Below are 25914 nucleotides of genomic sequence, written 5' to 3' on the forward strand. Positions count from 1 at the left end.
TTTTTTGTATATTAATTATAACAATTACTTTACAGTCTAAATAACTTTCAATTTAACATTTTTTGGTAATATAGTAGAAATCAGTATAATTTTATTTATTAATTTGAACATTAATTTTATTTTATTAATATAAATGATTTTATTTTACTCTTTTATTACACTCTTTTTCACAGTTTGTCTCAATTTTTCTTTCAATTCAATGTTTGATTATTTATTGGTTGAATTAGTGATGCATTGAACAAACAAATTGAGTGATATATTATATTATTGAATCATTTAGAGACTGAGTCTTCACTAAAATATATTTAACTTTTTCTCCTTATTTTTATCTTCTTTTATCCTCAAAATAAAGAGACAAAACGTAAGACAAAAAACTTAAATATAAGTGATATCTGAGAACAAACTTATATTATATTATTATATATTGTATGTTATGATGATATAATAAAATAAATAAAACATATTTGTATTGATTGAATGACTGAGTGAGAGATTATTATAGAAACACAAAGACAGTCAATATATCGACAAAAGTCTTGTTTTGATTCTTGTGGACAAAAAAGCCATTAGATATGAGTAAACCAAATGAGGAAATATAAACAGTCAAAACTCACATACAGATTGTATATATAATACTATACATACCTTACCATTTACAGTATATACAGTATATACAGTATAATATTCAACTGAATTGTATTGTTTATACTGTACTTAATAAAAACCATCAAATATAATGTTTTTACTTTAGTCTCTAACTTATAAACTTTATATTACATGAAAAACATGTAGAGATGCGAATCGTTCAGCTCTAATGAAACTAACTCTCTATAAAATCTCTATAAAAAAATATTATCTAAATTTAATTGTAAAGTATATGCAATGTTTTCAATCAATTATAAAGTTTCTCTCAATAATTTGTGTAATATTCAATTTAATACATTTAATATCAAACACACATTATTCTACAAAAGTCTATTTCATAAAATTTAATAAAAAATATAAATAGCTATTATTCATATCAAATGCGATTCAGTTGTATAAATATGAAAATACTAAACAATGTTTTTCATTAAAATAATTAAATTAAATTGAATATTTATTATAAACAATAATTTGTTTTTATTTATAATTTGCTAATAAGTAAACACAACAAACATATAAACAAACAAAATATTTTTATTACATATTATATTAGTGTAATATCATATATAAAAAATATAAAATAATGTTTATATACTAACTTCAAGTATTATTATATATATATATATATATATATATAATATTATATTGAGTTGATTATAATGTATACATATAAATTTAGATAATAGTGTCCTTCTATGAGATAGATTTGAGAGGAAATTATTAAATATAATATCAATACTATCATTGATAGTCAGTCTGTATTTAAGTTGTGTTATGATTGCCTTGAATTCAGATCTCTAGCATCCAAACCATTGACACCTTTTCCCATTCACTCATAACATATGTCGCTGTACTTTATATGTAGTTAACCGTATAATCAGGTATTTAGACATTTATATAGACAGTAAAAGTGTAAATATTATTTGCAAACTACTGTAAACTAATCAACAAATTTATTTAATATTATTAATAATTTCCTATTTTTCTAATTGCGGTTAAAATTTGGTTTTTCACAGTTTGCAGTACTTTGGTGTCGATTCACACATAATTCAGCTTTTTATGTGACAATAATCTTTCAGACATTCACTTAGTATATGTTATACAATATATTATTGTGTTTATAATTTTAATGTCAAACCTAATATTTGTTTATACAATTTATACAAATAAGTTATAACTTTTTAAAAACAAATAATGACAACATTTGGTACGACAACATTGACCAGTCTTTTAGTTGACAATATGACAGTATTGTCACAAATGGTCAATAATAGCTCAGACGGTCCCTCCCGAACCCCCGCTCCTTATGTTTCGCCACCAATACTCAAGAAAGTTCACGACATCCTAATTGTTGTGCTTCTCGTGTCTGTCATGTTTGCAATGGGCTGTTCAATCACTTGGGATCAGGTAAGACATCTATCATTTTATTTTTGTTTTAGTATAATATATATAATTTTTATTATATAAGATTATTTTAATCGATTTTATTTTTATCTTTAAGTTTAATATTACAATTATGTTTTATTTTAAAAATAAATATTTTTAGGTATATAATTAATACCGGTTAAATTTTATTTTTATTACTATTTTATTAATTGATTACTGTCTTCATATACTGAAACATAAATTAACATTTTTAATGTATAAATAGTTTTATTCTTAAAAATGATAATAAAAATATTTTTATATAAATTAAAATATTAATACAAAATCATATTTATTCAAATAATAATTTAATATTTATTTTACTCTCTTTCCTTTTTATTATACTTTGTGTTTTTCTTAATATTTAAATCAATAAAATTGATATTTGTTTCATATAAGAAAAATTAATCAATAAATATATTTTATAAATAAATGTTAAATATATGAATATATAAATTATATATATATATGTTATATAATAAATATATATTAAATATAATATCAAGTATTTAAATATTAAAAATAAATATCTAAAATCACCAGAATATTTTTTTTTATATTTTAATTTTCTACCGAAGAGTATTTAGATTATTTTAATACATTAATCTATTATAATAAGCAATTAAATTGATAATAAAAAATAAAAACAATAGCAAGTCTCTGGTAAAATAACAAATATTTAAAAATAGATAATATTGTAATTTAATTATATTTTAATTTTGTTTTATTTCTAATTTACATTTTTATCAATATAATAAACCAAAAAAATTAATATTTTTTTATTAAAACTGTCTAAATAAAATTACATTTTTATTGTTTTATATAATTTATAATATTTATAAAATAACTTATAATTATTTTTTAGTTTAATTTATCATATCTTTTAAAGTTTTTTATATTCAGTATTTATTAGATTATTCATTACAATATCATTTAATTAAATATAAAAAGATAAAATTGTTAAATTGGCTCAAAAGTCAAGAATAATGGCCAAAAGGTCAATGGGGTCAATGGAGTTAATTGGAGATTACAAAATATATACATCTTAAAAACATTTATATACATTACATCTAAGTTTAAGTGTTTACTAATTTTTTTAATTTTGTTGCAATATTTATAATAGTTATGATAAATAATTTTTGTAACGGATTTGTATAACTTCCGAGACCACAGATGGTCAGCGGGAGTGTAAGCGTTACTTAATTGGTAGTACAGACACTGGGTGTTAATAGCTGACAAAAAAAACATAACAAACCAAATATACGGTAATCTACTATCACTTTATTATAAGTTATAAATTATATTATAACTTAAACATTTGGTGCACCCGATGGTATTGGTGCCAAATACACGATTAACTTTAAAATAGAAAATACACAACTATTTATAGAAATTATAGTTTAAATATCCATTCAATACTAATTGGAAAATAACATAAAGTGTACGATAATTATCAAACATATAATAGACATTATTTTTCACATTAACATACAATACTTTAAGTACTGACTAATAAAAACCTAAACTCTAGTTATTGACATCCAGTTCCTTATATTTTCAAACATTCATATTTTACTTTTTTAATCAAATATCCAAATCTAAAGTAAAAATTAAAAAATTAATCAAAAGTAACGAAAAGATGCAAACTTTACTAATTCAGATACTTAATTATGCAGATTTAGGAATTAATCAGATAATTAATACCAGATTTAATTTTTAAATTTATTGAATATTATAATTATTTTCACTAAAATTTTTTAATTTATATTTTATATTATATTACTATAAATAAATCATAACTTGACATATAAAACATTATGTTTGTATTATAAATAGATTATTTGGCAAAAATATTAATTTTTGGTTTATACTGTATTTTAAATTAGCATAAGTATAACATATATATTTTTTAATTTTACGTCAAATTTAAATTTAAATTGCATATAATTAAATGCAATTGTAAATTGTTTAAGGTTATTTTAAACATATATTATATATGTTTGTTATTTTTATGTGAAATAATAATTAATGATATTTTTAAAATTAATTTTAATGCTAATTAAAAACAGGTATGTCTTAATTATGATTATTATCAGTAATAAATCAATAATATAATTTATCTATTGAACTGAATCTACAGATTACCAAATATTTTTTTTAAAAATATATTGGATAACAATATTTCTAGAAATTTTCTCTGGAATAAAGTAGCAGGCGCGGTTAAGAAAATTTTTGAAATTAATATTATAACTGATATATTTTAATATATAATATAATTTTACACATATATATTAAATTTTAGATCAATCGGATCAATAATTTTATAGTTATTGAATAAAATAAAATTTGATTATAATGGGAGGTATACAAAAATAATCAAACTTTGACCCACCAAATTTAAAGACAATTGATCCCAGGGACGGGTGTTTTTTGGTGGGTCAAAGTTTGATTATTTTTGTATACCTCCCATTATAATCAAATTTTATTTTATTCAATAACTATAAAAATATTGATCCGATTGATCTAAAATTTAATATATATGTGTAAAATTATATTATATATTAAAATATATCAGTTAAAATATTAATTTCAAAAATTTTCTTAACCGCGCCTGCTACTTTATTTTGAAATTTTACTTAATTATTATACTATGGGATTCCATACATATATAGCTATTGTAATACTTTATTATGAATACATAATATACAATACATTACTATACAAATGAAATATAAACTTGATAAAATTATTATAATTATTATAATTAGTTCTTGTAAAATTTTATTAATAATTCAATTATTTTTAATTGATTATAACAACTAAAAATACAAAATAATTACTAAACTAAATTAATGTTGTTACTTTAAATATTAATTAATTAATATATTAATAATATATTTAGTTATTAGTAATAATTATAATATATTGTTAAAACTAAAATTAACATTTGGGGATCTCATAGACAGAAATTTCTTTTAAAAACTTATAACATTTAGAAATTTTATAGATTTTTATTCATTTATAATTAGGGTTATATTGAGATTCCCAGGGAGGGAAGTTCCCAGATAAAATCCCTCCAATTTTCCCGGAAAATATGGAAAATATATTATATTCCCTCCCTTGATCGTTAGAAAGGGAAAATATAATTTGTCATACATTAAAAAGTACCTAATCTCAATGACTATGTGTTTCAATTGGGACCATTATGTTAGTAATAACTCAATCAAAATATGATTCTAATAATATTAAACATTTAGTAAAAACATTAAATACATTTTGTAGACATTTACTATACAAACATGTTTTTAATAAAACATTATGTAATGTGAGTTAGGGTACGATAGGTGGTACCACAAGGAAATGTCTTCCCAGGGAATTCCCAGGGAACAGGGAATATAAGGAACTTATGGAATATAAGACGAGGGAGGGAATCTAATCTAACCCTATTTATAATATAGTTATAGCTATAGAAGATCATTGTTTAGTAATTGTAAGTTATTTTAATTTATGATTACTATTACAATTACTACACAATGTTAAAAATATTATGAAAAGTTTTGAATAAAGTAATGTTAAATATATAAAAATCTCTTAACTTTTCTGAGTAAAATTTCTCAATTGGGTTAGAAATTTATCTTATTTTGTATCTAATTATATCTCCAGTATAATATAAATATTGTATTTTACTAAAATCTATAATATAATAGTATCATTTAATAAAATTAAGTGACTTAGTAATTTTAATTTTTAAGTAATAAGTAATAAATTAAATATAACTAATATTAATGAATCAATTATGAGCACAGGTTTGGGGACACATACGACGCCCGGTTGGTGTCATAATAGGGATGTTTAGTCAATTTTTTTTGCTGCCATTCTCTGCCTATTGTCTCATTAAATTTCTATCTATTGATGCTTTACGCGGCACTGGAATGTTGATACTCGCCTGTAGTCCTGGTAATCAAATAAATCACTAATATATTTATCAATTTAATTAATTTTTTAAACCACTGTTTTAGGTGGTGTCGCCTCCAATATATTTGCCTATTTTTGTGAGGGAGATCTATCCTTGAGGTGAGTCTACAAACAACTAAAAACGACTATTTTATTTGTTATGAAAATTATATTTAAATAAGTTAATATACAATAAATAAGTTATATGTACTATATATTGCGATAAGTTGTGGTTTAAATTAAAATATATGATAAATATTTAATCTCTAGCGTAACGATGACATCATTTTCAACAATTGCTGCCTTATTTATGATGCCTTTTAATGTATGGCTTTATGGGCGAAGTCTGGAAACGGAAAGTCTGGTCATACCATACGGAAAAATGATGATATCTTTGCTATCACTGACCACACCCGTCATCGTTGGTATGATTGTCAACTGGAAGTTTCCTAAGTTTGCACCCATTTTAGCTCAGGTATCACACAATTATTATAATAACCACACACTCTTTTTGAAGGATAAAATAAATTTTAATATATAACGTTAATAACGATACTTTTATTATTTTTTATTTTTAAATAAAAACAAAAATATTAAGTTTTTATAATAAAGTATTTTAAGTTTGATAAATGCTATTAGGAGTAGCAATTGAGGTAATAATAATTACATTTTGTGAATCGCTATATAAATAATTTATAGTATAATTATTTTTGATAAAAATTAAATTAAATGACARTCAATAGTATAATTGACATTGAGTTTTATGAATTAATATTGAAATTTAGTGCCAATGGAGTAATAATGAACTCTATTTTTTACTTAAGGTTTCTTACATTTCAAATATTGTAAAAACAACTTAAGAATTAAATATTTGTATTTTTCTTAAAATCTTAAAAAGCATTTAATTTATATACAGTACAAAACAGTATTTAAATATTGTGTTAAATCATAAAATACAAATTATTTAATTTTAGTCAAATGGATTGCAATCTTGGTGTTTAGTTTGATAATTTTGTTAAATATTATGATAAACTAAATAATTATTATATAATGATTGATAAAATAATTTTATTGACATTTAATAGACATATTTTTTGTACACATTTTTGAAATTTTTATCACTAAAGTTTATATACCGTATTATAAGTATTGTATTATACTTAATATTTTATAACAAACATTATTAATCTATGTTAGATATTGTAAATATCAGTATATAATAATTATAATACTAGTATATACAACATATAATAAAAAAAGTTTACAATATGTTATTATTTTAACATGAAATATTAAAATAAATTATTTTTTATATGACATTATTTTTTGAAACAAGAAACCGCCTAAAAGTGTATTAATTTAACATTTTTATTATTTATTATCTAAAGTTACAATACTGTAGTGTAACATATACAGTATATACTAAATAATTATATTTTTTATTTTAGACAATAAATTAAGGCGTTAATTAAAAACTATTTAATTTTCATTTTAAAAATGTTTTAAACAAATAAACATTTAGTTGTTTACCCATATTATCTGTTTTTGTTCTTCAAGTCCTTGTACTATATTTTTAAGATTTGTTTAGTATTATAGCTTTATTTAAAAAACAAAACGCTTTTAGAAATATATATTTATGAATACCAATATACCGTATCAATATATTTTTGAATAAAATATGATAGAATAAAAATATATTATACATACTATATTTTTATTTTAAATATAGTAATTTAATTTAACTTACAATATATTATTTTATTGTATAACTAAATCATAATGAGTAATAATTAAATCATCAGAAATTATAAATAAATTTTTGTAATTTACACTAATATAAAAAATATTTAATTATAAATTTTCTATTTTAAAAAATTATTTATTTATTTAATGGCTTGAATATTATACTTGAACTTAATTTTTTCTAATTTATAAGACATTATAATAATTGTTTATTTTATAATAACAATATTTTTTATATWATAATTAACTGTCAGATTGGAAGTTATGCGGGATTTTCAATAATAGCTGTTTGCCAGACACTGGAAGTGTTTATATTTCCAAACATCTTTCATGGCGTTCCTCTATCCATATATGTGGCTGAGTTGGCTCTACCATTATTAGGCTTTACTTTGGGTTATTTAGCCGCCAGTATATTCCGATTAAAGCACTCATTCCGGCGCACTATAGCTATAGAAGCGGGAATACAGAACGTGGGCACTGCCCTCACCATCATTTCGCTGTCATTTCCTTATGAGGTATTTATTTAACTATTTGTTTGTTCATTAATTTTAACGTAAATTAGATTTTTATAGATTTGTAATCAACTTTGAACTAACTTTACTAAATATATCAATGATCTTCAAATTGAAATAACAGTTAAAAAGACACTTTTATTGAAAAGTTTTTATAAATATATAGAAGTATTTACTCTTTATTTAGTGCACTAATCCGTACAATAATTTCATATTTGCAAACGTATCACAAATCACGAAATATTGCGTGAATTTTGCAGTTTATTTATTGAAGTGTTTTTTGATCTAAAAATTTTCTTTATAACTTTTTTTTGTTTATTTAATCAAATCATATATAAATTTTGATAAAAAAAGTTATTCATGCGTTAAAATATTTATTTATGTTCAATTTTATACAATATTTATTATTATTATTATTATAGCTTTCTATATATTATAATAATTAAATATATTTAAAATGTACATTAACTTAAAAATAATTCATTAAACTCCTAAATTAATTAAACAAACTATTAATTAATTTAAAAGTTATATTAAGTTAATGTTAATACAAATTACAAATGTATATCAATTTGTTTAAACGTTTACGACATGTTAAGTGTTATTTAAATTTTATAATTGATTAACATTTTGCCTAATTTTTTGCTCTAAAGTAGAGAAATAATTTTAAGACCTTACAATTAATTTTGTTAAATCTTAAAATAAGATACTATAATAATAAAAACTAATAGTTATAAAACTAATAATTAATATTATAGTATTTTTAAATCACCAATTAAGTACTTAATACAATAGTAATTATATAATGGTTTAGTTAGATGAATCAAAATTAATTATAAAATATTAGTAATAATTGCAATTTCCTCTATTTATTTGTTGCGTAACCGGCAATCATTTACGACAGTTGGCCACAAACTGCGGCACATTTTATAGCACTATTTCAGTAATTTTAAATTAAAAATTTTTGAAATTAAATATCCAATTTCTTATACAAATAAATATAATACAATGCATACAATGTATATGTATTTYTCTCTCTCTCTCTCTCTCTCTCTAAAAAAATGGTCATTTAGTAGTTGGATATATAAGCGACTAGTAATCACAACAATAGGTAATTATCGATAAGTTTTAACCATTTTTATCTATCTTGCGGTACATTCTGATGATTCCTCSCGCTTAGCAATAGATGACGAAATAGCACTATAAAGGTATAAATTGTGCCGCAGTTTGTATCCAACTGTCGTAAATGATTGCCAGTTAGGCAACAAATAAATAGAGGAAATTGTAATAATTACTAATATTCTATAATAGTAATTATATTAATAAACATTAATTATAAAAAATATAATTATAATATTCATTATAAATTCAGTATTTTTTAAAATATAATATATAAAATATATAATAAATATTTATTGATATATTTTTAAAATTTCACAATAGTTTAATTTGTTTATTTAAATTTGTTTATTTGTTCATAAATTATATTTCAAATCAAAGTTTCAAATATTATTTAGTAAAAAAGTCAAAATGTTTTTTTTCTAAGACTCATATTTATAACTTTGCAATAAAGATAACTCAGGATTTTAAATCAATAATAAAAATATTTAAATATCTTTTATGAAAATGCATTAAAAATTGAAAATATATGCTAAACATTACAGAATTAATTATTTTTATGCTGTTAACATATAAATACTTTATTATATAAATGTAAAATATTAAAAAACATAAAAAGATTATTTATAAATTTAAATATACAATATGATGTGATAAATGACAATTATAATAAATTATCAATTGTAATACAAAACATACATGTATATGAATGATAAAAATTTGTTAGTATTTAAACATTGTTAGTAAAAAATAGAAAATATTATATTTTAATATTATTTTAAGATATATTAATATTTTTTAGCTAAAGATATTACTTTTAATTAGCTATAAATATATTTTTAATTGCATTGAGACGTTTAATTAAATTTGATTATTAACCTTATTTTTAATATTAAATAACTAATGAAAGCATTGTATAACAGTTAAAATATGTTTAACGGAAATAGGTTTCTCTCAAGTAGTCTTTGCCAAAATGTTTTTAATATAATATTATTATTTTTCATAATACTTATTATACGAAATAAACAAAAAAACAATTTTTTATTATTTAAATTTTATTTTTAAGGTTATATATAATTAGTTTAGTAGTTTAAAWTTTTCTTCAATTATTACAAATTATTGAGAGATATTAACATTGAAAATGAATTTTTTAGTAAACAATTGTGTGTTGAATAATTATATATAAATTTATAAAACGATATGTCTGTTTATAAATCAATTATATATTACGTGATTTAAATGAGTGTTTTTTTAATTTATTACAACCTAGTTATGCATTTTAAGTAATAGTTAACGCTATTTGTGTCCTTAGTATAAGGTTATTATAAGTTATAATTTATAGCTACAGTAGTTTAACCAATGTTTTTATATTAACTTTCAATGTCTTTTATGATCTAAAAAAAGTCGTAAACATTGATTTTTTAATATTTTATAGTTTTGTTATTTAATAAAAAATATATGATTAAGTTAATTGACCACAGATGAGTCATTGAAATCAGTATAGCTTTTAAAAATTAATAACTTTTTTTATATGAATAGACATTCACTAATCATTATTATTATTACTAATTTACTATTACTACTAATATATTTAAGTTGACGTAAATTGTCATAATTTTTGGGTATATTAAAGCATATTCAAATCAATCCTTATTAAACTAAGTTTAGTTTGAATATAAAAAAGTTTTTAATGTGTAAATAAGAAATTTTTATAAAGTGTGTAAATTTCTATATATATATACTGTACTGTATATATAAATATAGAAAATAATGAATAAAAATTACAATCAAGAGATAAATAACATTTAAAGTTACGTTAATTACATATTCAACACTTTTTTATTATCACAATATATCAAATTATAACATTAAGGATCATGTTTTTGACCTTCAATTAATTAATGTAACTTTATATTATAAATAATAATGTATGACATTTTGCATAATTGATATTGACAATTAAAAAWTGATAGTGTTTATTGAGATTTTAATGAAATTTACACATTTATTATATAGTTTTATAAACTATTCATTTAATTATTAGTTTAACAAATCCTAAAAAGCAAAATTAAAACATTATTTAATAAACTTATGATAAACTTAAATTAAGTAAACAAATGTTGAAATTATGTATTCTATTAAAATTAGTAAGTTTTAAGTAATTTTTTTAAAACTAAAAAATACCGAAATTTTAGTATTATTATCAAATTAATCATTTGTTTACAATAATAATTAACTTTACATAAATTGCAATAAATATCTAAGAATTAATGTTTATTAATAATATTTATTTGTCTTGATCACTTTTATTTTTAAAAATAAAATTATAAATTGACAAAAAAATAATAATAAAATTATTTGAAATAGTAATTTTTATTTTATAAAACACATAAAACTAAGCAAATAAAAGCTATATAAATTTAATAGCATTCTCAAAATAGACTTCTACAAAGTATAAATATTTCAAATTTTTGAATTTCAGAAAATTTTCGTTGTACTTTTTTAGTTTTTTGTAACTTACTTAAAAATTAATAATTTTAATTGAATACTGATATATATAAATTTTTGAAAATTACGGTCTCAACTTTAAATTGATTATAATTTAATAAATTTAARTTAAATAAGATCATTAAAATTGAGCACTAAAATTGCGATTAGTTATTAATAATTCATTTAATATATAGTGACTATTAGTTTCAATATATATATATATATATATATATATATATATATATTCTATTCTAAATTACAAGTAAACTATAATAACTTATATTATATTTATAAAATTAAATTAAAATCAAATAAATTTATTTATTAGAATTTTTTATAATTTTATGGTTTGGTTGATAATTTATTTTATAATATACAATACTTAATGGAAATGTACAAAACTTCAGTTTTACTTTTTTTGAAAAATATAAGTAATAGTATTATTTAATTAATTTATTTATTTGATTACAGCAATTGCCTAAAGTGTGGTTATTTCCCTTTATGTATGCCTTCTCGATGTTTGCAATTTGTATAATAATTGCCACTTTATATCGATTACATAAGCGATTCTTCGGCAGATCACTGGATATTGTATTATCAGAAAAAACCAACAATTTTGGACAAAACCAAGGAAGTATGTTATCATACTTTTTATTGATTTATTTATATCAATACACAAACAGAGAGACAGACAGACAAAGAGAGAGAGAGAGAGAGAGAGAGAGAGAGAGAGAGAGAGAGAGAGAGAGAGAGAGAGAGAGAGCACTCATATAATAATACGTTGACATCATTTGCAATTATTACAGTGCCATTGATCACTAAAATTATTTTACTCAAAATATTCATATCAATTATTATACACTACAGTCAACTATTGTCAGTTGTTTTCAATAATATGCATTATAATTATTTTCATTTTAACAAAATATTTAAGTTATTTAAATCTATAATTGGTATTAAATTTTATGGAAACTTTGTGGTAGTTTAGCAAAAATATTTTAGATAACCAAATTAAATCTATTAAATAATAGTTACGGCATTTTTTAAATTTAATTAACATTTAAACATTTATAAATGAGGTGTAATCGTAATCATACTTAACTTAGATTTGAGATAAATTAGGTTTCAAATAGATAAACAATTTTTATAGTAATTGTACTATAAATTACAATGAGTGTCTAATTATTATAATTATTATAATTTTTTGACAAATATTACAKTATTAAAAATAGTTTTAACATGATATAATATAAGAAATAATTTATTGATTATAATATATATTAATATGAATTTGTAGCTAAATTTTGAAATCATTCATTATAATAGAAAGTGAGTGAAACTAAAACATTACAATATATACTAAATATATTTATTAGAATTAATACAATTGAATTCAATAAAATATGTAATTTATTACAATAAATGTGATATATTAAAAATAATAAAATATTTATATGAGAATTGTTGTCAACATTAATATCTGGTAAAATGTCATTTACTTTTTTACACATCACTTAATAGGAAACATTAAAAAATATTTTCATAACCACTATAATACATAATATAACATTTATATACATTACATGAAAATATTGAATTATTTCCGCTGAGTATAACGTGAGCAATAAATACAATGTCCCGGAGTTTTATTAATGCATTTGAATAATTAGTTAATTATATCTCTATATTGTAAACCAATTTATTTTCATAACTTATGTCTTATAATATGAATTTTTGTGTTATATTTAGAGATTACGATATCAACGGTGGAGACCATATCACACGCAATGCCAGCTTAACGATCAAACAAATGGATTAATAGATAAAAATGTGATCAACTTATGATTGATATTAATTTTTATTCACCAATTATGTGCTCATATGTTATCATATTATATGTTATATTAACTAATCATTCATATCTTTTTATATTTATCTTTATAGCGTTATATGTAGTATTACTACAGCACTAAACATATAATTTTAATAATATTTAGAGCATGTTTTTATTTTTAGAAAATGTTATTGAATTTATTAAAAAGCAAATAAGTGAAAAACATTTGATAAATTCAATGCAAATATCATTTGAACCAATAGACGTAATCTTCAATACATTTTAACCAAAAGCATTGCTATTTAATCGTATTAATAATAACTCTATGTATTGACATAATATTCACAATATCAAGAATATTCATGAATCTGACCTAATTTCCAATATAGCACTCCTATTGTATACATATAAAGTGTATTTTATATAAATTTATTATATATATTATATATATATAGACAGATAAATTTGTATCCATGTTTATTATATTTGTATTATAAATTATGTTTAATTTTTAAACATTTTCTATATATATAAACTAAATACAGTTTAACATACTGTATTAAGATATTTATATATTTCATTTGTGTACAAATATTTTAAATGTCAAACAACTAATTTTGACAAAATAAATAATTATTCAATAAATATAATATATAAATACTCTTATTATAAGAGAAAATGAAAAAGAGATCTCATTGATTGAAATGAATTAACAATATTGATGATTAATATTGCTTATTATATAATTTAATATGTTATCAATTATAATTATTTTTATATAATAAATTCTGTGTATATTATTTTGTTAATAGTGTGAATATCATATTGTTATAAGTTATTTTATATAATATAAATTAATATTATATCATCAATATACTGTATTTTTAATTATTTATAAATATTTAATTATTTAAACCGTTCTGTATTTAAATATAAGAATTATAAAAATATTTTTATCTCAAAACTTAAAATAAATAAAAGTATGCATAAAGTTATTAATTGATATTCTGTAAACATATAAAAATATATTATCTTATGAATTGTAATTTTATATTATTAGCAAAATAAACTGAAATATAAATGTTAAAATTTATTGCATTTTTTCTCAAAAGACAAATAAATAGTTGATTTAATCACAAGATTTGACATTAGTTTTAAAAAGTAACAATAATTTGATTTAACAATAATTTAATGACTTTTTGGTGTTTTAAGACAACACAGAGTTCTGACTGTAATCGATAAGAAACAGTAAAATTGACGTAAAGTTAGTTATTTTACTTTTGTTTGTCTTGTGTTGATAAATGATAATATACTGTAATTACAAATAATTTATTAACTGTTTATTGAATTTGAATATAATTTCGAGTTTCTCATTATTAATTATTTTAGTACTTTAAACAATACGTCAATTTATTACCATATATTGAATACAATTATTACTGTTACTAAATACAGTATTACAATATATTTTTCAAATATTTTAAGGTAAGTAAAGATATTTAGGACAGATATTATTACAAGTGAAGTATTTAATGATTAATTCATTTAAGTTATCAGTAGTATTGTATGTTATTGTATGTATTGTTAAATATAATTTAATAATTTTACATTTATTAACATTAATTTTATATATATTTAAATATGTATCACATAACAAGTCCAGTGTTGCCATTAATATTRAATTCAATAATCATTTATTTTTGTAGATTTGATTCAAACAATTTTGAATACGTCTAACATATCAATATAAATCAATAGACATTACAATTAATTATCTATTTATTATTATTTATAATAATACAATATATGATATAAATTATGTTTTAATAATACTAATGATAATTAATAATAATTTTAAAGATATTTAGATTTGAAAAACAATGAAATGTTGACAAAGTAGTGGTCACTTGTCTTTGGACGCCATGTGTCTCATGAGTTGTGTCGACAGTTTCTCCACTTTCTTGATGTCTGCCGAGTGTTGTGTGGCATACATAACACACACCGAGTTGTCGGTACACTTGAGGACCAGTTTTCCATCGCTATGTCTGTACTTCATAACGAACCGACACTTTGAAGGCTCCGCCAAATACAAGAGTTGAGCCGCTTTGGCGAACTCATCCCACGAGGACAGGTATGGCATGGGATCTGTCACTCACTATCACCTTATAATCCTTCAAATGTTCTTCAAATTGTCTGCTTGTTGTCGATCACTATAAAGTCAATGATGTTATCACTCATATCATTGAAACCATTCATAAGATTAGATATTTTCATGTGTTTTACAGTCGACGACGTGTTGTGTATTAAATAGTATTCAATACAACAATACAATCAATTGGCGCACACTTTGAATGTATAGTCATATGATTGTAGTCATCATTATTTCAATCAATTATATATTTTATCTGATAATACAATTCATTAAATACTTGAAAATATTTGAGTCAAATATTATTAATTTGATATAAAAATTGAAATAATTTAGTCATTATTATACAGTAGTTTAGTAAATGAGTGAAATATAACAATAATTAAGTATTAAATTTCAATTTTTTAATACAGTATTAAATTAGTAAATGTATGTAAAACGGCTGCAGTGTTGCCAACTAGTGATAAAACACTGTAAACTATTGTATAGTTATTTGTCATCAAACTTTGAAACTGATTATGAAAAGGGCACACATTGTTGTACGTATAAAGCATTAGATTTAATACGATTTAGTTGAATGTTTGGACATTTAAAATGTTTGTTAATGTTTTACCACATAATGTATTAATACATGTATTAAGCAATGAATGAGTGTTTGTCTTATATATTGCCAAATGATTCACAACTGGCTCTACAACTGTAATCAGTGTTGAGTTGAGAGCAATGCTATTGAATGACTAAACTTAGAGTTATGTGTGCTTTGAATCAAACGAAACATTCATTGAATTATTGCATAAATTCCTCAAATATTTGCTGAAAATAAAACTCTCTTTGCTTTCAATGCTTTGTTCAAAACAGCTATACATTGACAGTCAGTGCTTACTATCGCCGCTAACATTGACCACAATATAACTGATAATCGTCTAAATCAATGACTTATTTTAGTAAAGTTTACCATCGATTCATACAAATGACATGATATGATAAAGACGTGGATTAGTTGAAAACAACTTTGTTTTAAGTATAGCATAGGATATATCATATCATTGTGTTGTCAAAGTTGACGATAAACTAAATTAGGAATAGATTTAATAAATGGTTGTAATTTGCTATCAATTGAATGAAACCAGTTATAGGTGATCAACAATATAATACATTTGTCATATAAATTATCAACTAATGGATGTCATGTTATATAATTGGTATGTATTGTACTGTATATCATATATTGGTATACATTGTACTGTATATATAAACAGTGAAAATATTTAATGAGTCAATTAATTTAATTAAACTCTCTTAAAATTATATTAATACAGTATATCATATAAGTTATATATTTATATAACTATTAAATATTTGACTAATTTTTGTTATCATTTATGATATTTATATAAAGTAATTGTAAATATAACAACATGGTGCAAAATTGATTAGTAATATGTACTAGCTTAATTGAAACTCACTTTTTTTAATTTAAAAAAAACAAATTTATTACTTACTGTAAATACAAATCAATTATAAAGAAAATGATTATTAAGTTTTACAAACACATAATGCAATGATATAGTAATAAGACAGTGATTTTCATTAGTTTGTTATTATTGTATCAATAATTATCAGTAATTTTTTGAATGAATTTGCAGATCATTTGTGTATAAATTAAAAATATTTTAAAATGAAGAGAAGTCAAGACAATGAAGATCGGCCAGAATTGGCCCGAAAATCAAGCTTTAAGATTACCCGACCGTAAGTTATCATACAAATAGCAATTAAAATATTACAAATTAAATATTTTTTTTATTTAATAGAGAAGTTTCTGAAATATCAGACAAAACGGCTACAAATCACTCTTCTTATAGTGGTGTTAGTCATAGATCCGGTATCGATAATGACAACTTGATGGCCAACTATCGGGGATCACCTTATAATGAAATGGATGGTACAAAACATTCAATAATAAGACGCTTTAGTGATACCAATTCGCAACAATCAACTCATTCTTCAAATGATTCTCTTGAAGATGACGACCAACCTCTGGACATGAGTTATAAGAAATACAGAAATCAAGATTCGTGTGAATCTCAGTCGAGTTGTTCCGATTCAAAGTCAGATTCAACTGTTGTTTCAAAGAGTCCGACCAACTCGTCGTCTTTGGCACAACTCTTCAGCCAACAAATGATGAGACCGTCTGTAATAACTCACGGCTCATCACTAATGAAAACACAACAAATCAAATCCATAAGTCCTTCCCCTCCCTCTTATGCTGAAGCAGTGTCTCCGACATCTAAATACCACAAGTGTTGTATTAACGATGTGTTAAATGCTAAAAGTGGTCATAACTCGAGTGATTCATGTAATAGTGAAGACATAAATGATAGTTCATACAGAAGGCATAGCACTAGAAGATTAGTTATTAGTGATGAAGTAAATGATCCGGTAATAGAAGAGCACTTCAGAAGATCACTGGGTAAGGATTACCAGCAAATCTTCAACAATAACTCTACTAATAACTCAATTACATATTCAGGTAATTATTGATATTATTATTTAGTTTGAAATATTATTTATGTTTGATTTGATTTGATTCAGTTGATGACCATTTTGCTAAAGCATTGGGCGATACGTGGACTAAATTACAAAAAGCAGACACCGATGGTTCGCAACAAAATAATGCTCAGAGTATTGTATCATAAAAACAATACAAAACCTCTTGATTTTTGATCAATATATCATTTGGTCAAATCATTTAATAGTTTTATATGCATTAATATCATCATAATTATTTCATTTGAAAAAGTTTTCAATTACCGTATATACAAAATAAGACTGAAATTATTACCTTATTTTTTGATAATTGTAATTTTGAAAGTTATAGACTAATTAAATATAGATTAAAGTGATAATATAAATAATTTATAATCTGAGATTTGTAATTGTTTCAACATATCAATGAATATTATTTGTTATTATAATTGTTGATTATTATCACTAATCTTCGTCGTCATCACTTAAACACCAGATGTCCTCAAGATTTGTTTCATTATGCAATTGTGTTAATCCTGTTATCTCTTCAATATAATTACTATCATTAAAAGCATTCAATAAAAACTCGAAACCCATTTCATTGTATGCATTGATTATCTATTAATAGTTAAAATAATTGAATAGTTTTTATCAAATTATAAAAAAGTTTGTTTTGAAATACCGGTTGAGAACATGCACTGCATTTAGTGAACCTTTCACTAGTGATCATCATTTGTTGGAAACGCGACAAAAATCCCCTGATTTGGTGCGGAACTAATCCCAGAGCTGTCTCTGTATCGGTGTCCACATCATCACAATAATCACCATTTATTACTAGCGATGGTGCATATCCTCTAAAAATCAATTTATAAAAACAATGTAATAACTTGTATTATATTTACCTCATGGGATGCTCTAATACAGAGACCATAAGCTCAACGGCTAGGGCTGAGGCCAACATTGCAACGCCCGGTCGCGTGACTGTACACTGTTGGTCAAGGGTCCGGTCTCTCGTTGACTATTGTATGTAATGATATAAATAAATAAAATGATACTAAATATTATAGAAATTATACATAATATATAAATTAAAAACTAAAAAAGGGGTTAAACTCTTGACAAGAATGTCTCTTTAAAAGTCATTCATTGTTCTTAAAAATATCCATTAAATTAGATATTATTATATATTATCACATTTGGCTTAATAGTTTCAAATATCAGTGTCAAATATTTATACTAATGGCATATTTATATCAAAAATCTATTGTAATTAAGTTTATATTGTTAATCTAAAATTAATTGATTCAATCGATATTTGTGTGGCCAAAAGTATTTTAAATAATATACAGTCATATTATATATGTCTAAATGGATGTTCCCTTTTGATAAAATGGTACATTAAATTCCCATTTATTATAATTATAAATATAATTTTATTCAATTAGAAAATTATAGTCATATAATTAGTATTTAATAAATATTTTATGTTTAGTATAAATTCTTATTAGTTAAATACTAAAACTATTAAATATTTTAAAAATAACTTTTAAAATGTCATTACTAATAGACTCCGATTTTCTGAAATAAAACTTTTAATCAAATGCTGAGATTTTTTGTTTTTGTTGTTGTGTTGTCTCTCTAGTATCAAAAGTTTTATACTCTCAATTTGATTCTCAATTGTTGTAGTTATAATATAAAATTATATTTATTGTATAAACACTACAATTATTGTAGTGTTTATACAATAAATATAATTTTATATTGTAATAAAATAATGTAAGAAAATTGCAACAAACAAAACAAATTATTTTTTCTCATTCAACCATTGAAAGCAATTATCTTTAATATGACAAAACAACTACTTTAAGACATAATAAATTAAATATTTTGGTTGAACTAATATTTGTTATATATATATATATATATATATATAGATTATCAATCTAAATTTATACCAATTGCAAGTTGTATTAAATAATATTATTAAACATATTAAAATATTATTCATAAAATATATTTATTCATTAGAGAATTTCTTAATATGATATCTATTATAATATTTAATATGTTTGCAAAAATTCTTTACTTTCTATACATTTTAATTATTTAGTTATTTATTAAATAATATTTTCGTTTAAAACAAGTTTTTATAAGTTTTAACTTGTTTTATATCATTAATATCTACTGTAAGTTACATATAGCATATCCGTATTTTCATCAAATCAATGCATAACTTTGTATAAAAATCAGCAATCAATCAATTGTAATCTAATCAATTAATGATTTATTAAAAAGAAAAAATCTATAAAAATAGTTGAATAATGCAAATATATTTGAATAAATTTTGATTCAAAATTAATATTTAATTTTGATCAATCAATCAGATTAAAGACAAATTGCCTTACATTAGTTGGTGCGACCACATCACTACAGTAATAACAGCCTAATTCAGTGCCGTTAACTTTACGAGATCTGTGTGCGCTTGTCGTTGATGTTGATGGCTGACCACCGATTGCACCAATAAGTGGTTCATCACTGACTCTACTAATATCACTACTGCTTCTAACACCATGTCTTTGTACGAGAAAAGTATCGAAACCCAGTGCGGCGTTGATTACTAACTGTTTTGTTTGTAAATAATGTCTTCAGATATTTATTTAATAAATAAATTATTCATTCAAAAGTGTAATATTTTAATATAAAATTAAAAAAAACAATATTTAAAAATTAGGAAATAAAAAAATACTACCGGTAATAATTTAAACATGACAAATTTAATTAATATTAATATACAGTATTCAATCTATATTTTATGTAACAATTATTTTTATAAAAATGTATCATAATCGTTACCATCATTACGTTTCAAACTATTTAATAAAATTACTTTCCCTCATTACTAAGTTATATAAGATAATATTATAATATATATGTATAAAATTGAAAATGTATAAAATAGGGGGCAAATTAAAATTTAAAGTCACAAAATATTTTGTTCATATGGTTAAAAACTCATATTATTCACCATGACTTACATATCTTCATACGTGGAATTGATCAACATTTAACGGTAAGTGTTTTTAATGTATAATTGTTTACAATAGCTATATAATCACCGGTAGTCTTAAAATACTATCAGTACTAAACTGAAATTTATAAAAAAGGTAAATAAATAGTAATACCTTATTTTTGACAGCAGATAATACAGTTGGTAACCATCGACTTTCTCTGGTATCCATTAGTAGAAATATGACATCATTTTCATCAATTAATTCTTCTAATTGTTTAACGTCTTGACATACTTTGTCTTTTACTATTTTTCATAGATTTGTGTAAAATTATTTGTACCGTAAATTCAAATAAATTACTATCGGTACTAACATTGTGAGGAAACGGGATGACCTGGCATTGGAATAGACAATGAAATGCCTTTAGAATTAACGTTTGGAAATATTGTTTTCAGTGCCTCAGCAGCTGCTTTAGCTTTAGGCTGTCCTCCATTTAAACAGTCACTAAATGTGAATAATGACTGGCGAACTGGGTTTGAATAGGAGACCTGAGAGTTGTCCACAAATGTAATGTTTTTAATACCCCACGCCTGTAATCAATGTCGAAACTTAATTATAAAGTATTTAAAACTATTAGATAACTATAATATTTACCAATAGTGTGCGGCCTACAGAACATCCTAATGTTCCCGATCCTAATAGCAAACATTTTGTTTTAGTTATAGTGTCCAAATCAAGTGATGGCACTAAACGCCATCGCATTAATTTAAGATTCAAGTCAACAGCATTATCAGCCAAACGGATTGGATCCATAATAGCACTTAAGTCCACAATTCGTGGCAAAAGTTTATTATTTTCATTCTTTTCCCAACCGACGCATTCAATTGTCTCAATGTCTGGAACTTGATTTGATTGTTGCCATTCAATGTCTAACAAAAGACTTGATTTTACTGAATTCTCCCGTAATCTTAGAGCCAAAACACAACATTTATTTAATTTATAACGAATAGATATAAATGTCAAATAATTCCTTAGTGGCCAACCCGGATATTGTTGGGAACTACTGGAATCAGCGAACGCAAAGAATATCTATAATTTAAATAAATTAAGTCAACATTTATTTATAAAACCTTTAAAACTTTTACATACTTTTACATTGGATTTATCCTTAAACTCAGAATATTCTGTAATTGAATGAACAGTGGGTCCAGAATCGGTAAGAATCACAATAAAATAAGATTTATTTTTAATCTCTAAATTGTTGTTAATTTGCAAATATAATGCGTTAATCTAAATAAATTAATTAAAAATAAAACACTTATAACACTATTACCGGTACAATGAAATTATAATTACATAATCATCGGTCCAAACATTTGCTAAAACATTTGGCAAACCATTTGTTAATGTTTTCATTGGAAAACAAATGGCTGGGAATGCAAACCAATAGTGAAATTTATATTTCTTTAAATCCTATTTTTACAAATAATTATTTAATTTATATCTAAATTTAATATTAATCGACAACTGACCGCATAAACTAATAGTAAAAACTTAGATAAAACTTTCGATATGTTTTCATCTTCAGTGTCATCAATAATATCACTCCATATCTAATAATTAGTGAAAATAATGATTTCTTAATTATAGATCATTTTTAAATAAGTTATTATAAATAAGTTAATACCTGTTTTGCCAAATCATTAATCAATAGTTTTTTATCTTTATTAATAAACTCTTCTAAAGTATTGGTGACAATTAGTTGTCCACTCATATAATGAGTTTCTTTGGTTTGATCACAACTACTATCGCAACTGATATAATATATGCAATTAGTTTACAATTTATTATAAAATATTTAGTGATTATACGTATCAAAGGAGTTATAGTCAACATTAAGAAGTGGTGGCAGATTTGGTGACAAATCTATAAACAATCAAATGGTTATCTAATTGACATTTATTTGACAAACATGTAAATCACAATTAGTACCACATCTGAAAGTGGCCACAATATCAATGGCATTATCATCCAAATGAATTGTATCCAACTTCTTGTTGGCCAACAAATGCCAAAATCCCTGGTCTATGACCGACGAAAACGGATAATATTTCAATAATTGTGGTTCAGTTGATGTCGACAAAGACATTGTAATCGATGACCAATTGAGTTGAGACGTGATATCAAAACAAAAACAAATCTATCAATCAATTACTTGAAATCAACTTTTGATGAAATTTTCAAACATTTGACTTAAAGTTAAATTTTTAATCATTTCATTCAAAATGCAAACATTGTTTCATTAATATATAGTTGACATCAATTACGCCAAACATTAAAATACATATTAATATTTATAGAGATATACACTGTAATACAGTGACTGTATTATACTGTATTGTATTGTATTATACATGTAATCATGTATTATATAATTCATATATATCGAGATATAAATAATATAACTATGACAATCATTTGATCATTATAGGTCTTTACGGGTTAAGTGTGTGCATACGCCAAAGGTCACTCTTAGACAACGTTATTATATTTATTTCTATTTAACAATAAATATGATAATGACCTAATATACACTTAATGCTATGCAAATAAAGACCTATAATGACAAATGAATAATTAGTACAATAAATGACAACATACAATTTTATATCTTTACTATGAGGACTACAATTATTATAAATATACAACTGTATTATATAACTACCGGTAATATAACTATGAGATAATTATTTCAAAATTAAATTAAATGACAATAAGATTTACAAAAATACAGTTTGAAATATAAATTATATTATCAATTATAATGACTTAATATGACTCAATTGAATCAATTTTCATGCAATATATCGGTTGGTGAATCACTTCTAATAGAAGATACAAATTGACCACTTGTTGTATTGTCAAAGATGGTCGTAGATAATGATTGAGTTGTATCTGTTGTTGAGATCACTTGAGGTAATGTCACTGTTGTTATAATTGGATCGATTGACAGTAGAGGAGGTGTTTTAACAGGACTTTCAGATAAAGGAATAGATGTTGGCGTGGATTCATTGAAAGTAATTGGCAGTGATAATGAAAATGATGGTACAGTTGATGGTATAGTGATTGGAGATATGGAATGCATTGGTAGTACAGGTGATGAAGTAGTGGGTGTGTGTGGTGCGGGTGCTGTAGGTGTTGGCAATGATATTGAAGCAGTTAGTGCCGTCACATTAGTACTGGTGGTCGCAATAGTGTCTGTCTGTACTTTTGGTGAATGAATTGTCAATTTTTTTGTTTGGTCTACAAAATGATATTTCTTGATGTCTGCCATCACTTTTGTTAGATTTGTTTGCTTTTTAATACCTGTAATGCAGTTATATTTAAATTATATTATTTACTAAAGTTTGTAGTGTTTAAGTGCCTACCGGTTGATCGCCTTTTAGTCTGTGACCCACTTTTAGTGGCCATTGGGAGCAAATTGTGGTCATCATTGAAATCATTTTCAAAGTCAAACTCATTCATTAGCGATGACTTGTTATCTGAACCATTGGTATCGTTATCGATAACATCGGGTTTATTATTGATGGCTAAATTGTGAACAGATGGTGACCTGCGTCCGGGGCACTGCCACCGCAACTCTATGAACCCTTTGGCCTCCAATTGTTGATAAAGTCGTGCGATGTCTGCACCGGTCGGCTCCCAGACCTTCTTGCCGTTGACCACACGATAATTGTTTTCATTGTTGTCGTAGTTCTCGTCATCACTACATTCAATCTTAAATGACAAATCATCTGTTGTTTCACTCATCTCTTGTAATAATCACTTGAATTGGTGTCCACTATATAATCACTCCTTCATTAAGTGTAATAACTATTAAATTTAATCAAATATTTGTTTAAATATTTTAATTAATTTTCAAATTTGTTATCATTTGTGTTGTGTTTGACATACTATACAATAAATACGTCTTAAATGCAAATGTATTACAAAAAATAAGATAACTTTTGATAAATTATAAATAAGTTTTTGTTTGTCAAATGTATTTATTAATATAATATTAATATAATATTAATATAATATTAATATAATATACTTTAATTTACATAATATGTATAAATAATAAAATCTTGTTAATAAAATAAAAGTTTATTTTCTGAAAATTTAAATAAATGCTAATAAAAATAATTTCGGATTTTAGTATCACATATATTCTTATTGATTATTATTGAGTATTATTTGAAGTTTTATCATGTACATTTTTTCATGATATCACTAAATAAATTTTTAAAACATTTTTAACATTTATATCATAACCAAATAATATAAATTAATTTATAATTTTTATTCAGTTATTATATTTTGTAATATGAATAGTATTTTATAGGGATTATGATTTTATAACTTATACTAACTTCTAAATTATAGGCAATATATATATATAAAAACTATTATATGATATATCAACCTTTTAACGGACGGATAAATTATAACAAATAATATAAACAA

General features: G+C 22.8%; 5 protein-coding genes across 6 annotated transcripts; 2 read left to right on the forward strand and 3 right to left on the reverse strand.

The window, feature by feature from the left end:
- Positions 1 to 1857: 1857 nt before the first annotated feature.
- On the forward strand, positions 1858 to 13704 carry LOC128961193 (ileal sodium/bile acid cotransporter-like). Its single transcript, XM_054307401.1, has 7 exons — positions 1858 to 2052; positions 5877 to 6027; positions 6090 to 6144; positions 6295 to 6499; positions 8022 to 8282; positions 12360 to 12522; positions 13638 to 13704. Exons 1-7 carry the CDS (start codon positions 1888 to 1890, stop codon positions 13685 to 13687), a joined length of 1050 nt encoding a protein of 349 aa, XP_054163376.1. The 5' UTR covers positions 1858 to 1887; the 3' UTR covers positions 13688 to 13704.
- Positions 13705 to 15533: 1829 nt separating this feature from the next.
- LOC128961198 (signal recognition particle 9 kDa protein-like) lies at positions 15534 to 16106 on the reverse strand. Its single transcript, XM_054307408.1, has one exon. The coding sequence runs from the start codon at positions 15860 to 15862 to the stop codon at positions 15626 to 15628; it is 237 nt and encodes a 78-aa protein (XP_054163383.1). The 5' UTR covers positions 15863 to 16106; the 3' UTR covers positions 15534 to 15625.
- Positions 16107 to 16372: 266 nt separating this feature from the next.
- On the forward strand, positions 16373 to 18772 carry LOC128961195 (transcription cofactor vestigial-like protein 4). Of its 2 annotated transcripts, XM_054307405.1 has the most exons (5): positions 16373 to 17073; positions 17518 to 17620; positions 17683 to 17813; positions 17895 to 18401; positions 18464 to 18772. In XM_054307405.1, exons 2-5 carry the CDS (start codon positions 17550 to 17552, stop codon positions 18565 to 18567), a joined length of 813 nt encoding a protein of 270 aa, XP_054163380.1. In that variant the 5' UTR covers positions 16373 to 17073; positions 17518 to 17549; the 3' UTR covers positions 18568 to 18772. The 2 variants fall into 2 exon arrangements, with proteins under 2 accessions (XP_054163380.1, XP_054163379.1); XM_054307404.1 differs by having other exon boundaries at positions 17683 to 18401.
- A 90-nt stretch (positions 18773 to 18862) lies between these two features.
- LOC128961191 (ubiquitin-like modifier-activating enzyme ATG7) lies at positions 18863 to 23714 on the reverse strand. Its single transcript, XM_054307399.1, has 13 exons — positions 23398 to 23714; positions 23277 to 23331; positions 23093 to 23219; positions 22938 to 23018; positions 22762 to 22878; positions 22555 to 22695; positions 22060 to 22494; positions 21779 to 21995; positions 21580 to 21710; positions 20803 to 21018; positions 19300 to 19415; positions 19080 to 19251; positions 18863 to 19015 (listed from the first exon to the last, which is right to left on the reverse strand). Exons 1-13 carry the CDS (start codon positions 23552 to 23554, stop codon positions 18863 to 18865), a joined length of 2118 nt encoding a protein of 705 aa, XP_054163374.1. The 5' UTR covers positions 23555 to 23714.
- A 418-nt stretch (positions 23715 to 24132) lies between these two features.
- LOC128961194 (mucin-2-like) lies at positions 24133 to 25372 on the reverse strand. Its single transcript, XM_054307402.1, has 2 exons — positions 24834 to 25372; positions 24133 to 24771 (listed from the first exon to the last, which is right to left on the reverse strand). The coding sequence occupies exons 1-2, from the start codon at positions 25213 to 25215 to the stop codon at positions 24254 to 24256; spliced, it is 900 nt and encodes a 299-aa protein (XP_054163377.1). The 5' UTR covers positions 25216 to 25372; the 3' UTR covers positions 24133 to 24253.
- Positions 25373 to 25914: the final 542 nt, after the last annotated feature.

This window comes from Oppia nitens, unplaced genomic scaffold (assembly GCF_028296485.1).
Source record: "Oppia nitens isolate AA-2021 unplaced genomic scaffold, nextdenovo-longstitch-racon4-pilon3 scaffold5_pilon_pilon_pilon, whole genome shotgun sequence".
In the NCBI taxonomy this organism is placed as follows: domain Eukaryota; kingdom Metazoa; phylum Arthropoda; class Arachnida; order Sarcoptiformes; family Oppiidae; genus Oppia; species Oppia nitens.

Bases quoted from the DNA above. Each gene is read 5' to 3' on its own strand.
- LOC128961193 (XM_054307401.1), top strand. From the start codon at position 1,888: ATGACAGTATTGTCACAAATGGTCAATAATAGCTCAGACGGTCCCTCC. The intron at 6,145-6,294 runs GTGAGTCTACAA...TTTAATCTCTAG, and splicing joins GAGGGAGATCTATCCTTGAG to CGTAACGATGACATCATTTT. The intron at 8,283-12,359 runs GTATTTATTTAA...ATTTGATTACAG, and splicing joins CGCTGTCATTTCCTTATGAG to CAATTGCCTAAAGTGTGGTT.
- LOC128961198 (XM_054307408.1), bottom strand. From the start codon at position 15,862: ATGCCATACCTGTCCTCGTGGGATGAGTTCGCCAAAGCGGCTCAACTC.
- LOC128961195 (XM_054307404.1), top strand. From the start codon at position 17,550: ATGAAGAGAAGTCAAGACAATGAAGATCGGCCAGAATTGGCCCGAAAA. The intron at 17,621-17,682 runs GTAAGTTATCAT...TTTATTTAATAG, and splicing joins AGCTTTAAGATTACCCGACC to AGAAGTTTCTGAAATATCAG. The intron at 18,402-18,463 runs GTAATTATTGAT...GATTTGATTCAG, and splicing joins TAACTCAATTACATATTCAG to TTGATGACCATTTTGCTAAA.
- LOC128961191 (XM_054307399.1), bottom strand. From the start codon at position 23,554: ATGTCTTTGTCGACATCAACTGAACCACAATTATTGAAATATTATCCG. The intron at 23,019-23,092 runs GTATTAACTTAT...ACTAATTATTAG, and splicing joins TTAATGATTTGGCAAAACAG to ATATGGAGTGATATTATTGA. The intron at 19,252-19,299 runs GTAAATATAATA...ATTGATTTTTAG, and splicing joins GTATTAGAGCATCCCATGAG to AGGATATGCACCATCGCTAG.
- LOC128961194 (XM_054307402.1), bottom strand. From the start codon at position 25,215: ATGAGTGAAACAACAGATGATTTGTCATTTAAGATTGAATGTAGTGAT. The intron at 24,772-24,833 runs GTAGGCACTTAA...ACTGCATTACAG, and splicing joins GACTAAAAGGCGATCAACCG to GTATTAAAAAGCAAACAAAT.